Below are 13,738 nucleotides of genomic sequence, written 5' to 3' on the forward strand. Positions count from 1 at the left end.
GAAATGCTGCCATGTCCTTGAACGCCCTGAATGGTCGTGGTTATAAAGCTAAAATGAAAAAGGCTAAAAAAGCTTAAAAAAAAGCTTATAAAATTAAGGCTATTAAGTAAATTTATATTAATAATTTTACTTTTTTTACAAGATTATTATTAATTATAAAAAGAAATTTTTAAGCTTATAAAAATGTAAAAGTTTAAAAATAAATAAAGTTATTACTTTATACCTAGATTCCTTTATACCTAGTTATATACTCGCTTACTATAAGATTACTAATACTATCTTCCTAGGCACTCTGCTATTATGAAAACCCTCCTAACATGCAAATACCAGCTACTATTATCTAGCACTTGTTGCCGAAAGAGCGGCTTCTAAACAGGCGGTACATATCTCGTGCTATTTAGCTCAAGGCACATGACTGAATCTCGCGCAACTACAAGCACTTGCTCCGTAGGAAAGGGAGGCAGGTCCAATGACAAAACGTCAGTATATCGTGGTAGGCCACGAAGCAGCGAGCCAAGCCGCCAAAGAAGCTGCATTTATAAGCTAGAGGCTCACAGGCTAGTACCAGAGCGTTATTCTAGCACCAAACGTCAAGTAAAGTACCGAATAACCTACTAATCATCCTGCGGACGCCAGCGGCGGCGGTCGGGGCCGAGGCGGAATGCCGGCACCGCGCACGACGGCAGTGACGGAGGCGAACAGTCGGCATCAGCAGTCACAAAATGCATCCGAGAGGGTATAGGATTCACTGCTTCCAGATACACTACGCCTCGCATAATCGTGTGAATGGCCCAGCATCGGCAACCATGTCATTGACTCATTGGATAGAATGCCGCGCTGAAGCCTCATTTGTCCGGTCTTGGTTCTCCAGCTCCACCCAGAGTAAGGAACTTGCTTGTGGATCTAATCAATCTGTTGCAAGTTACGAATAATAGTCAAAGCAAACTTTTCGGCACCGAATCGGCGACCGGAGCGGGCAGGACAACAAGTCTCGTTCCGAAAAAAAAAAAAAAAACACGTAGAAAGTTTAGCACGGATGTTTTACAACGCTCTTGGCAAATGGTATACAACGTTCTTGGCAGAATAATTATATTAAGGTCTGCAGAGTGGTGTGACAGATTCGGTGGGAGACATGACTATGTCAACCGAATATGTGATAGTTATAGTATGAGCATAGTTACCAAGAACCCAAAGTGGACTAGGTAGTGGGGCATATAAGCCCTTTGGAAACAATGGCGCAATTTCTATTGCATAGGTTCGTCGCGCGGTTGTTCGTGCACCCCATCGTGAGGTAGCAGTGAGGCTCGAGGCTCAAGTTGCAGCCGGCTCGATTAATGCGCGATGCATCCACGCGAAACTCTGCCAAGAACCAGGCACAATACGTCGAACCAAGCGGGAGCGAATACGCCTTTGCCAGTCCAAACAGAGCCCGGGATAGGCATGAAACTTGGAATACCACTGAATCAGCGGGTTACACGAATCCAACTTGTAGCCGTGCTTTGATTATTAGAATCTAGGACCAGTGAGCACCAGGGGCAAGGTATAATTGAGGCCGCACACGATGACGACGCGAGTAATTTCAGCACACCAAAACGAGTCCCGGAAATAGCCTTCTCGGCCGGTTTCGCGCATTGTCCCAGCAGAATAAATTGCCTATGTTTGGGATTGACTCGCGCAAAACCATGTGCCAACTTGGACTCATCTGCAATGACGACATTTGCACGACATATTGCCATGAGCTTTAGCTTCTGCCGAGTTGAGCCAGAGGCTCGAGTCTTTCAACGACCTCTCCCAAGAGGATATAAGGCAGCCCGACCCCGACCTCAGGAAGCATCTGCCACTCAATTACACAATCAGTTCAACAAGCATTTCTTCTCTACTCTAAAGCACTATCCAAGTATCCCTCTCAAACCAAGCCCAAAATGAAGTTCTCTTACACTCTTGTCGCTGCGCTCGTGGGAGCCGTCGCCGCCAGCCCACTTGGCGAACCGTCCCTCAGCAAGCGCGTCGACACGGCCAAGATCAAGGAAGAGGTTCAGCAATTGAACGTGCTGATTCAGAGCTTCCAAGAGGCCAAGGACAAGAAGCAGGAGAGCAAGGTACGTCCGCATCCAGTCACAGAATACACGGTTCAGCAGCCACGCTAACACGAGCGGGATGCTTGCAGGGCGAGGGCTGGCAGCAGACCATTGACCTCCTCAAGGAGAGGGCGGCAGCTATCGAGGCCGCGCCAGAGGACAAGGTCGCCGAGGAGATTGGCAAGCTCGACGAGCCACTTGCTCGCATTCGCAAGAGCAGAGAAGGCGCGGTACGTTGAACCAGTTCCTGGGGAATGAGCGGCGTGCTAATGCCCACGGCGTGTCAGATTGACCGATACACGAGAAATCTCTTTGGCTTCTCCGATGCCAAGGACCGCCTTACCGAGGCGGCAAAGTAATCCCGTCGCGGGTGCGGGTTCTGTTTGGTGGCGTTGTAGGGCTTCGATTCACAGGCAGCTCTATCGGGGGTAAGCTGTGGTCGTTGTAGGGAGTTCTCTGTCTGCTAGAGTTTAAGCTCGGCCGGCCACTAGCGGGTTATTTGTTCTTGCTTCATGTTGCAAGGGATTTCGGGTTTTTCAGCTACATGTACACGTGGTGCTGGTGGACTGGTCTATTCGCACGTCGTAGCCAAGCTTCAGATAGGGGCTGCGCGCCATCTTTTCCGCTGGGCGGTGCTTGTAAAGAGGGGAATGGAATCCCTTGTCATCTTGCGCAGGTTAATATAACCGGGTTTCTGTCTGATGTCTTGCGAGAAATGCGTGCACTTTGATGCTAGACGTGTGTCTTGGATTGGAGCTTTTCCTTGCACTGACTAACAAGTAAAACCAGGAATAAAGTTGAAGCCAAGTATATTAACAACGAGCTCATATCTAAAATCGTGGTATTAGAAGAGTACTCAGAGTATTCATTCTAGTGTTTAAATTGTACTGCAGTTATATTAGCCAGTGAAAAGTTCAAAAGTTCGAAAAGAATATGAGAATGAATGACCTCTTTTTTTATTAATCTACAAAAACCTCACTTCTCTTACCATCTTTAGCTCCCATGTTATATTCCAGAACTGGGTATTGAGGCCGTATACGGAAGCTACCCGCAGCCAGCAGGCCGTATCAGACTCAATACAAGCACGCACATTACGCAAAAAGTCCCTTTAACGTTACAACATTTCTACAACTGAATAGCCTGAACATCCTCTAGTTCAACCCCGATTCCTCTCCTTCCATGGCAAACCCTAGACCCTCCAAGTCCACTGTCAACGGCATCCAGCACGGTGCCAGGCGTTACCAACACAACTATAACACGCGCTCCAACCAGACATGGACGTATTCAAATTCCATCGACCGGCCATGTATCTACGCACACAATCTGCCCGCCCTCTCCACACCAACAATCTTCTCGTCGCCCTCGACATGCAGCCCCGTCACCATCCCCGTCCCCATATGCACCAGCATGTGGCAATGCATCATCCACACCCCCGGATTATCCGCCCTCACCCGAATCACCACGTGGCCCCTCCTCGGCACGCCGACCGTATCCTTGCGCACGGGGTCGACGAGGTTCGGCGGCACGGGGGGCCCCGACTCGAAGGGGTTGTAACTGCCCCATCCGCTGCGGCCTTCGGCTCTAAACGACGACAGGACGTGGAACGAGTACCCGTGCAGATGGATCGGGTGCGTCCCATCGTCCAGATTATTAATGACAATGTCGACGTCCCTCGTCTTTGAAGAATTGATAAACGGGATGAACTGGTCCGCGTCCCAGAGGCTGCGGTCTGTAGCTAGGAGCGGCGGATCCTGCGGCTTCCACGAGGTGTTGTTGACGAAGCCCATGGGCCTGTTCTGCAGGCGGGAGAGCATCTGCATTTTAAAGTACAGCACCATTGTCTCCTGGGCCTTGGGGGCGAGTGCGCCCGTGGGCGTGGCGGCCGTGAGAGTCGCGAGATCACGGTGTTGCCCGTCGTCCGGCGGGAGAATAGGCGGGCCATCTTCCTGCCTGCTCCGGAGACGGGAGGGAAAGAAGTCGAAGCTGTGAATTGGGTCCAGGGCCGGGTTGGGAAACCCGCCAAAGTGCCTGTCCCACGGTTAGCAAAGCAATTGATGTTGCGTTTCGAGGTTGGGGAGGCGCGCATACTCGTCGTCCAGCTCAACGTGCAGCTGGTAATTTTGCTCGCCCACGCCGTCCCCGTTCACCAGCAAATCTACCCTTTCGCCGGGATACAAAACACCCACGGAGCGGCCGGGCCGGTCGTCGACGGCGCAACCGGCATCCACGGCCGCGGGCTGCATCGTCGCCCCATCCGCGCGGAGAGTCACGCCCGCCACGGTCCCGACATTCACCACCCTCAGCTTCACCGGTGCGTCCTTGGGCCTTCGGTACAGCAATGGCGGTAAATCCTCTCTAGACCGCTGCGTGCAGACGACCGGGCGAGCGGGCACCGCCATGGAGCAATTGTACCGCCCGCGGCCGTTGACAAGCAAGGAATCCGGGACGGGCTCGTTTCCCACGCTCGCCCAGTTAAAGAACCAGTCGAACACGTCCGTCTGCCTGCGGTGAAACCAGTCACCGACGAGGACAAGAGCCTCCGGGTGCTTTGGCCCAACGCCAGGCCGGTGCACGACGAACCCGCCGTACAGCCCGTCGCCCCTCTGGACTTCAGCGTGGCTATGCCACCAAAAGGTGCCGTGCTCGTCGTCGCCAATCTTGAAGTTGTACTCAAAGTCGCGGCCCGCCGCAATGGGGCACTGCGTGAAGCCGACGGCGCCATCCATGGCATTGAAGCCCTTCATCCGCAGGCCGTGCCAGTGTATCGCCAGGCCCTCGTCCGCCAGGCCATTGTGCACGTGGACAATGATGCCGTCCCCAGAGCGGGCTTCGATTGTCGGGCCCGGAAATTCGCCTTCAATTGGACCAGGTTAGTTCAATGTTTCTCGCAAACGCGTGGCAGCAAAGTAGGGCGCCGGCCAAGACAGACCATTGACAAGATACACCTGCTTCTCCACGCCGTCCGGCGACGTGGTTCCCAGAGTCACATTCCAGTGAAAATGCAGCGTCTTTGCCCCTCGCCACACATGCTCCTCGGGGTGCAGCACAATCGCGAGCTGCTGCCCATCCGGGCCGGACGCCGGCGACGCCTCACCACCACGCCGCACGTACGCCAGCAGCGGCATGGCCAAGAGCACCGTGACCAAGACGAGCCCCAGCCAGGTCCATGCGGATCGGCCAGATCGGCTCTTGGCTCCAGCGTCGTACTCGTAAGATGGGGGATCAGCCGCCAGCGCCTCATCCAGGAGGCGGCGATCTTCCTCGTCCCCGCGGTCGCTCATTTTCGGGGCTCGGCTCCTATGACGGGCAGCATGGGGTGGCGGAGAGGACAGGATCGAGGTTGAAGCTGAAGCCGGCCAAGGGTGTTTTCTGGAAAGGAATCGACCCGTCGGCGACGAACAAGTCCACCTGGTTGCCAACGGGTACGCGGGCGGCATCGATGCAACATCAACACCACCGATGACCATTTATGCATGTGCCGACGGCCGTCTCCGCAAGGGGCCGGCCACAATGCGATCCAATCAGCGGGGCGGGGAGATGCCCCGTGTTCATGCAGTCGTGTTTGGAGGGGTGCCCTCTTGTCGCATGTACTGTACCACCCTCCATCGTGGAGCGTCGTCTTTGGCCTAGCCGTGTCTATTTTTGTGACTCGTTTCATTGCTCCAAGTATTCGGAAACACAGATACAACAAGTTGACGACACGCCAGCAGACCAGTGTGCACTGGCCTTGTGCTTGCGCCTACTAAAGAGGCCGGACAGATCTGACTAGTTCATCAATGGTTCCACAGTGGCATGCACAGCGAGTAATGAGTTCCGTTAATACAATGGACTGTTATACTGACCAGTGACATTATATAAATCCCGTGGCGTCAAAGTCACTAATATTGTAACTCATGGCAAAAATGTCATCCCCAAGAAAGTCTTCCGCCCTCAAGCCCGCCATGAGGTCGTCCATGTTGCCATCCCATGCCATGCCGCCAGAGGAAAGACCATATGGCCACGGCCTAGTCGCCTCCGTCGGCACAGGAGCCTCCACGCCAATCTGGTTCTGCACTTCGACATCTAACACCCGCTGTTAGCCAATGTCCTTTGTCACACAATACGGGGAATGCGCGTACCTTTGGTGAAGGAGTCGAGGTATTGCTGCAGACAGCGGTGAGCCTTCCTGCTCATGATGCTGGTCCCGCCTACCAATCTCAGCGTATCCAAAGTTCGCCGCATCAGGCTTTCGATTTCGAGGCTCGTCTTCCCCAGTGGCGGCAATATGTCCGGTTTATTCGACGATATCAGCCACAGCCCGAATAAATGAAGATTTATCGACACCACTATCACGGATTAGCACGGCCCGTTGCAGACTCCTTTCAAACTCACTCATATAATTGCACAGCCACCACGCGGCATTCTGCCTCAAAAATGACCGTTGGATCCTCAAGATGGTGCAAAGCAGGTTGTGAAAGTTGTTGATGGTCTGCAAGTACGCTTGCAGGATGGACATGGCAATATTGACGTGGAGATCCGAGTCGCCTGTGTCTGCAGCAGTCAAGACATGCCACAATACCGCCAATAGCAGCGGGGCATTGACCAGCATGGTGACGCGGTAGTGATACAAGGAGCTCAGTATTGTATACCTGTGTTCCTCGAGGTCCGTGGCCAGCCATGAATCAACAGTCGCGTTCGATACGAGTACTGTGTAGGGTGCAGCATCTTTTCCAAGCGTTTCCAGCTTCCGTAGCGATTCCATGACATGGGGCACAAGCTCACTCAGGGTGAGGCCATTGGTCGACGTAATATTTGAGTTGTGCATAACGTCAACTACGTTGCCGATAATCTCATGGTACTTGCTACCAGCCGCCTGTCAGAGCAAGAATAGGCACTTGTGAACGAAAACGTACATTACATGCCGAAAGTGAGATAGACTCGACCATCCAAGTTTAGAATCGTCACCTTGTCCAGCGTGTCCATGGCTCATCAGATCTTTGAGCTTGGTCTGAATATGTTGAGCGGGAACGAGAAATGGGCGGCCCAAGCCCGCACCGATGATTCTGGAAACAGTGAGTTTCATCACCGTATTACGACAGCTGGTGATCCTTACCGGTCCTCATTTATAACCGCAAACCAAAGCAAGGATCGCAGCTCATTGTCCTTGTTTCCGAATCGACTGTACGAGGATGGCGAATGGACACCAAGCTGATATGCAGCTTTGACAGCACGAAAATGAGTAGTGATGCTCTCTTGTGCTCGTTGACTGTTCTGTTGAAAGTTTGCCAGGAGTAGCAGCGCTTGGACTGACCAGCATTAGTATTCCCATGTGGCAAGAATCGGCCCGTAGTAGAGGGTCAGGGTACTTACGGGCTTCGATGGTCGGCAGATAGAGCCCTTTCTCATCCAACAGGCCCAAGGCCCGGCGATAGAATGGCTCCGCGGCTCCATCTTCGGATATGGCCAATGAGTGGGCAAAGACGATGCTCATCAGGGCCTGGGTATTAGAAGGGCACGATTGCCAAGTGCCGGTCCGGGAGTCTATAAGGTCAATCTCTCGAACCAGCATGAACTTGTTGACAAAGGGGAGAACGGGCGCCACCATGTCGAAAAATCTATTTACCCAATCAATCGCTAGTCTTCGTCCAGGAAATGAGTCTTCTTGAGGTAACGGTTGCCGCTCTGCGGTCACCACTTTAAGCGGCGGCAGGGGAAGCCGTCTTGGCCCATCATTTGCGCCGACCTGTCGGAATGGAACATTCTGCCGCCCCGGCTTCTTCTTGTTCAGCTCCTCCAAGGACGATGTTAGAGACCAAAAGAAGGCATGATTTGAGCTGGCGCCTACAGTATTTGCAAATATCAGTCCTCGCCCTTTTTTCTACGCTCCCATGCTGCCCAGCCATCATTCTTACCAAAGTAGCCTATATCGGCATTCCCGGGTTGGTCATCAAAGAGGCCTGTTGCTATCGCATCGGCACTTGACTCAACTGCACCCTCAGAGTTCAAACCGCCAGTATTGGCATGGGCCGGGGAAGACGCGCTGCCGCCATGACTGCTGGGCGAGATGGCGTCCTGTGCTTGGGTCTGCTTCACTAGAGCCAATTGGGATTCCAACTCTCGGACTCGATTAGCTAATGCGAGATGTGCTCTTGTTGAAATGTCAGTATTCGCATGCAATGGTGGGGGGAAGTGGCGCTCAAAGTCTTGTTCGCTGGAGACGGAAGGCTGCCTACCGTTTTTCTTCCTGCCGATCCATGCGCCTGTCTCGGCTGTTCTGGGTGTATTCACAAGTGATATTACACCTGATACACCGCTCACAGGACGGATGCCTGCCATCACACTATCGAATGTAAGCAGGCAGAATCACACCGGGGAGTACAAGATATGGTTTTACCTTGGACTTGGTCTGCCTGCAGGCGCTACACGCCTGCACGGCCCTGGGCCGCTTTATCAAGGGCCGCGTAGCATGCTCCATGGCAATTCTCTATTCAAGTCGACAAACCGTCTGTTCATGACGGGGTGGAACATGAATGTTAGCCAATGACGAAATGGTTGTTCGAGTGAAGGTGGACGAGGCGAGTTGTCAAGACCAGGATTGAAAGACCAGGGCTGGGACTTGGTGCATCAACGGCGCCCCGCTTTTTCCTTCTCTCTATTCCCGTTTTGCAACTGCCGGGCAGGCCAGGCGTTAAACCCAAACAGGCAGGACGGTCCCTTTATATAAATAAATTTCATTTAATTTATGTTGATTAAATTTTATAGCCTTATCAGTGCACGCCTTAATATGTGTGTAATTTACGGTTACAAGTGCGTTTTTAAGGTCTTTCAGAAACGTATATTACTTCAAGCTATTAACACCTCTATACATGGTTTAAGACCCGGCTAGCCGTATTTTTTTATTCCCTTGTACCTTGCCTAGGTAGGGTGTTTTATAGCTAAGAGATTTGACATGTACATTTATATATAAATTTATATACAATAGTACCTTGTAGGATTAACAAGGCAGGCTTTAAGTACAGCTACTTTTTTGGCCTAGCCTTTAATAGCTGTAAGAAACTTTACATGTACACAGGTATTTTACAACAAGAATTCAGATGCCTTCCGCCAATCCAAGTTTACATGTGATGTGACTGTGGGATTTGGATGACTTCTCCCTCAGCCACCAAACCTACACCTTATATAACTAGAGCCACTACCGCTCTGCCTTGAGACTAATTCACTTTCGGCTCCCGAAAATGGAAACCATCTTCAGCTACGAAGCAGTCCAACGAAAATTTCATGTTTACAGTCGACATTCCCCACAATCTGAACAATGTCCACCGACTTGTGAGGCCATTTGAAGATGGCATCTTAATTTCAACCTTGACTTGCCAAGCGGAAACAGTGTCCGTAAACAATGCATGTGTTGTTCAGCCAGAATGAGAAAGTCGCAGTACATGGAATGTCATTGCATCCGAGCCTCTCACGTACTTGACTGTTCAGCATATACGTGACAGTGGACCGGCGTATCTTGCAGGCACAGTAATCGGTATTCGCTGCCGCAAACAATGATTTCAATAACTTCACATGGCGAAACCCCGTAGATAGGCAAGCCCGCGAAAGTCCGTTGATGCCAAGTATAGCGCATCTCTACGTCACATTGCTTGCTCTGTGCCACGGAGTTTGGGATAAAATGAGAGAAGCGGCGGGCCTGCCCTTTCACCTTTTTTTTTTTTTCTTCCTCATAATTGATAACTCACCAGACGCCAGCCATGTATTCGGCAGCGGGATTTTTCGATCAAAGTTTGCCGGCCAACTGAGTGCTACACAGACGACGGTGCTATGCAAGCGCCACATCACCGTTGGATCAACCAGCTCATTTCCGATTAACGAGCAAACATCTAAGCGGGCAGCCACTAGTTCATTAAACACAAAGTGGGGCACAAAGCATGATATCGATTCTCTCAGTTATGTTTACTTTCTCTGGAAATGTCTGGATATCTGCAGAAATGAGACTCGGCGTCACAGGCAGCTCAAGTTGGACCCTGTCCGCAGAATAAACAGGACCCGCGGAGAACGTCTGCTACCAAAAGTGACACTCCCGACATTTGAAGACCGGACCAATGTACAAAAAACCAGAGACTCCTCAATAGTGCTCTTATAGCCGCCCCAGATTCATCCGGCATCTGCCAGATTTAGGCGCCATGACCGCCTGCCTCATCTTGAACATGGACCAGCGAGACAGCCCTCATTACCCGCTTCTGCACCCCGACACAAGGGTCAGACGATAAGGCAGCTTCAGATGAAAGCAGTTGAAGAGGGGATCTACTCCCCGGCCGCCGCGCTCTGACCTCGCCCTCCAAGGCCTAGTGACGGACTTGGTATTGCAACCATCGGATAACAAGCTAGCCTTCACTCCGAGGTTGCCATGTCGATCTTGACGTTGCCATGCAAACATTGGATGAAGATTGAGATACAGAGACGAGGCGATATACATTCCGACTCTATCAAAGGTGGACCGCGATATTGATAACAACTGATTCCAATTTCCGCATCGGACGGCCGGTGTTCATCGTTGGATGCAACGACCGGAGTCAATTACATATGTATATCCCGTCGAATCGAGTACAAAAGGCCTCGAGAATCCTGTCCACCAGCTCATAACCAGAACCCTCAACCACGGCTAGCCATTCACTCCTTTCCTGCCAACCACCTCGCTTCGCCAAGATGCGCTTCTCGCTCGCCGCCGCTCTCTTCCTTGCCAGCTCAGCCCTGGCTGTGCCCACCAGTAAGTCTTTCACAATCGACCACACTCGTCAACCACTTTGCTAACAGTGTCCGCCTCAGAGCTCAGCCAGCGATCTCTCATCACGCAGGTCGGCAACGTCGTACTCCAGCTAGAAGATGGCGTCGGTGTAACCGCCGTCGAAGGCACACTCGACACCCTCCTCGGCGGTGCTCTCCCCAAGGTTTGCCTGCTCCTCGTCCCACGTCCCCCAGCAGCATGCATCAGACTAACCCCCCTCGTGCAGCTCGAGGACGCGCTCGGCGTGACCTTTTCCGAGAAGCTGCTCGGCCTCTCCAGGAGTGGTGCCGGGCCCGGCGCCGTCCAGGCCGTAGGCGAAGCCGTTGCCATGCTCCTCCAAGGCATCGGCCTCCCTCAAGTCGACGCGTTCCTGGACAGCGCCACCGGCGGAGCCATGTCCTCGTTGGAGGGCGCCCTGGGCGTGACGGACATTGAAAAGGCGCTCCATCTGTCCGGGGGTGTTTAGCAAGCAGTCATGGGCGAGACGTGGGTGCGGCATGTTGGTGGTGGTTCCCAAGATGACACTTGTCTGTGGTGAAACAGGCAGCATTCCCGTATATAGTAAAATCTACCTTTACCATGCGTGCCAGTTCCATCTTCCAGCCTGACGGCTAGTACATGACAGGACGGCAGGCAGTTGGCTGGCCCAGGCCATGCTCGCTTACCCATTTCCACAGTGTAACGCGGAATATAGTCCACGAAACCTCCTCGGTCACACCATCTTCCCAACGATTCCGTCGACAACGACACCAGAGACGTATAAGCTCCTATTTCATACGCTGCACGAGCAAAATGGCACCCCGTCATCTCCCTGCGCCGGTTTCCCGTCCAGACAAACAAAGGCTCATCAGCTCCTCGGCGCCGCCCGTCAAGCCCGGCCCAGCAAACTGTTGAATCTACAACGCATCTCTCACGTCACAACAAGCAAGAGCCTCTCTCTCTCACTCACTCACTAAGAATGCAGTTCTCAATGATCCATCCTCCTTGCCCAATGCCCGATGCCCGATGCCCGGTCTTTCAGCATCCCACAGATGCTTTGCAAACAATGCCCACCGAGCAAGTCTCGACGACGGTCAATGCCAGCCCCCATCGCAGCTCATCTCGTCTATAAATCCGCCCTTGGCCAACCCAAGACGCTGTAAACGAGCCACACCACGCCTCGCCTCCTTGCCCCGGTGTATTATCCAGACATCCCACGTCTAGCCGCCATCTGCAATGAAACACACAGGTTCGTCTGCCCAAGGGGGGAGAAAAACCCCCCGTCCCGCGGGTATACACTTGCCAACATGCGCGTCCGGCAGACCCAGAAAGCAGAGACACAAACGGGGACTACCCCGACGGCGGGCGCGAGGCATGGACAGCCGTCCTCGGCTGCTGGTGCGGCCTGCTCGCCCCGATGGGCTGGCTCAACGCCCTTGCCGTCCTGCAGGCGCGCGTCTCGCAGCACGAGCTCGCCGGCGTGCCCGAGTCGACGACGGGCTGGATCTTCAGCACGTACGCGTTCTTGATGTTCTCGTGCGGCGTGCAGGTCGGTCCGTGTTTTGAACCACCATCCCAAACCCGACAGCTGCAACCGGGAGGTGGTGCTCTAACTACTGGCCGCGTAGGACCTATATTCGATGCGTACAATGTCAAGCTGCTCATTGTACCAGGGAGCATGGGCATGGTTGTCATGGCCATGATTCTCAGCATCTGCAAGGGTTCGTCGCGCCCCCCCTTTCTTCCGCGCATCACGGTGATTTTGACGCGGCCTTGATTAGAATTCTACCAATTCTTCCTGACATTCTCCGTCCTCGGCGGGCTCTCGGCCTCGCTCCTCTTCAACCCCTGCATCGCAACAACAGGGCAGTGGTTCGGCAAGCGGCGCGCGCTGGCGACGGGCGTCGTCTGCACGGCCGGCGGCACAGGCGGCATCGTCTTCCCGCTCGTCATCCTGTACGCCGAGCCGCGCGTCGGGTTCGGCTGGTCCGTCCGCATCGTCGGCCTCATCTGCGCCGTCTCGGCCCTCTTCGCCTGCCGCCTCGTCAAGAAGCGCCTGCCGCACAACAAGACGGCCGGCGCGCGGATGGACTTTGGCGCCCTGCTCGATCTCAAGTACGCCCTGGCCACGCTGGCCGTCTTCCTCGCCGAGCTCGCCGTCCTCATTCCCTACACGTACATCTCTTCGTACGCGCTGCACGTCGGGTTCGAGGCGCACATGGCGCTCTTGATGAACTCGCTGCTCAACGTTGGCGCGATTCCGGGCAGGGCCCTGCCGGGCTTCGTCGCCGATCGCTTTGGGGCCTTCAACAGCTTCCTGGTGACGGCGGCCGCCTGCGCAGCCAGTATATTTTCATTGTGGTACACCGCCGCGGGTGGTCGGATGGCTGTGGTTTCGTTCACGGTCCTGTTTGGGTTCTGGTCCGGCGCCACGATTGCGCTTACACCCGTGTGCGTGAGTAGGGTGTGCCGAATTGAGGATTATGGAAAGCGGAGCGGAACGACGTATTTGGTTGCGAGTGTCGGCGTCCTGGTCGGCGCCCCCGTCGCTGGCGCAATAATCAGGGCGGGCGACGGTTCGTATTGCGGCATCATGGTCTTTTCGGGAGCGGTATACGCCGCTTCTGCGGCCACGTTGTATTGGGCGAGAGGGGTTGCTGCTGGTTGGGGGCCAAAGGTGATTTTCTAGATGAGGCATACGATGTCGACGACGACACATATATGGACACACACATATATAGCGGAAGCGTGTGGATTCCATGCAGAAATGTGGCCTGTTGTAATGTAGTTGTCCGCCAAACCCAAAACGCCACTGCTCACTATCCATGGGCGTTTCCCAATTCCCAAATGTCTATCTGATATGTCGCTTGTATTGAGCGGCATTATTGTAGGTATTGTACAAGATGGAGGAGTATGC

At 53.6% G+C, this 13,738-nt stretch overlaps 5 protein-coding genes across 5 annotated transcripts; 3 read left to right on the plus strand and 2 right to left on the minus strand.

The window, feature by feature from the left end:
* Window positions 1-1,922: 1,922 nt before the first annotated feature.
* Window positions 1,923-2,437, plus strand: G6M90_00g084140 (uncharacterized protein; the record flags this gene model as incomplete). Its single annotated transcript, XM_014688144.1, has 3 exons — window positions 1,923-2,099; window positions 2,168-2,308; window positions 2,366-2,437. 3 exons carry the CDS (start codon window positions 1,923-1,925, stop codon window positions 2,435-2,437), a joined length of 390 nt encoding a protein of 129 aa, XP_014543630.1.
* Window positions 2,438-3,388: 951 nt separating this feature from the next.
* AAO (L-ascorbate oxidase) lies at window positions 3,389-5,359 on the minus strand (the record flags this gene model as incomplete). The annotated part of the gene is made up of 3 exons (XM_014688145.1): window positions 3,389-4,106; window positions 4,167-4,932; window positions 5,008-5,359. The coding sequence occupies 3 exons, from the start codon at window positions 5,357-5,359 to the stop codon at window positions 3,389-3,391; spliced, it is 1,836 nt and encodes a 611-aa protein (XP_014543631.1).
* Window positions 5,360-5,928: 569 nt separating this feature from the next.
* On the minus strand, window positions 5,929-8,393 carry G6M90_00g084160 (uncharacterized protein; the record flags this gene model as incomplete). The annotated part of the gene is made up of 7 exons (XM_066131241.1): window positions 5,929-6,140; window positions 6,197-6,403; window positions 6,450-6,919; window positions 6,971-7,120; window positions 7,171-7,363; window positions 7,428-7,898; window positions 7,970-8,393. 7 exons carry the CDS (start codon window positions 8,391-8,393, stop codon window positions 5,929-5,931), a joined length of 2,127 nt encoding a protein of 708 aa, XP_065987274.1.
* A 2,370-nt stretch (window positions 8,394-10,763) lies between these two features.
* Window positions 10,764-11,308, plus strand: G6M90_00g084170 (uncharacterized protein; the record flags this gene model as incomplete). Its single annotated transcript, XM_066131242.1, has 3 exons — window positions 10,764-10,824; window positions 10,884-11,005; window positions 11,069-11,308. The coding sequence occupies 3 exons, from the start codon at window positions 10,764-10,766 to the stop codon at window positions 11,306-11,308; spliced, it is 423 nt and encodes a 140-aa protein (XP_065987475.1).
* Window positions 11,309-12,057: 749 nt separating this feature from the next.
* Window positions 12,058-13,510, plus strand: asaE_9 (MFS transporter asaE; the record flags this gene model as incomplete). Its single annotated transcript, XM_066131243.1, has 4 exons — window positions 12,058-12,070; window positions 12,144-12,374; window positions 12,450-12,542; window positions 12,603-13,510. 4 exons carry the CDS (start codon window positions 12,058-12,060, stop codon window positions 13,508-13,510), a joined length of 1,245 nt encoding a protein of 414 aa, XP_065987312.1.
* Between the last annotated feature and the right edge of the window lie 228 nt (window positions 13,511-13,738).

The sequence above is a fragment of the Metarhizium brunneum genome, chromosome 5 (genome assembly GCF_013426205.1).
Source record: "Metarhizium brunneum chromosome 5, complete sequence".
Taxonomy (NCBI): domain Eukaryota; kingdom Fungi; phylum Ascomycota; class Sordariomycetes; order Hypocreales; family Clavicipitaceae; genus Metarhizium; species Metarhizium brunneum.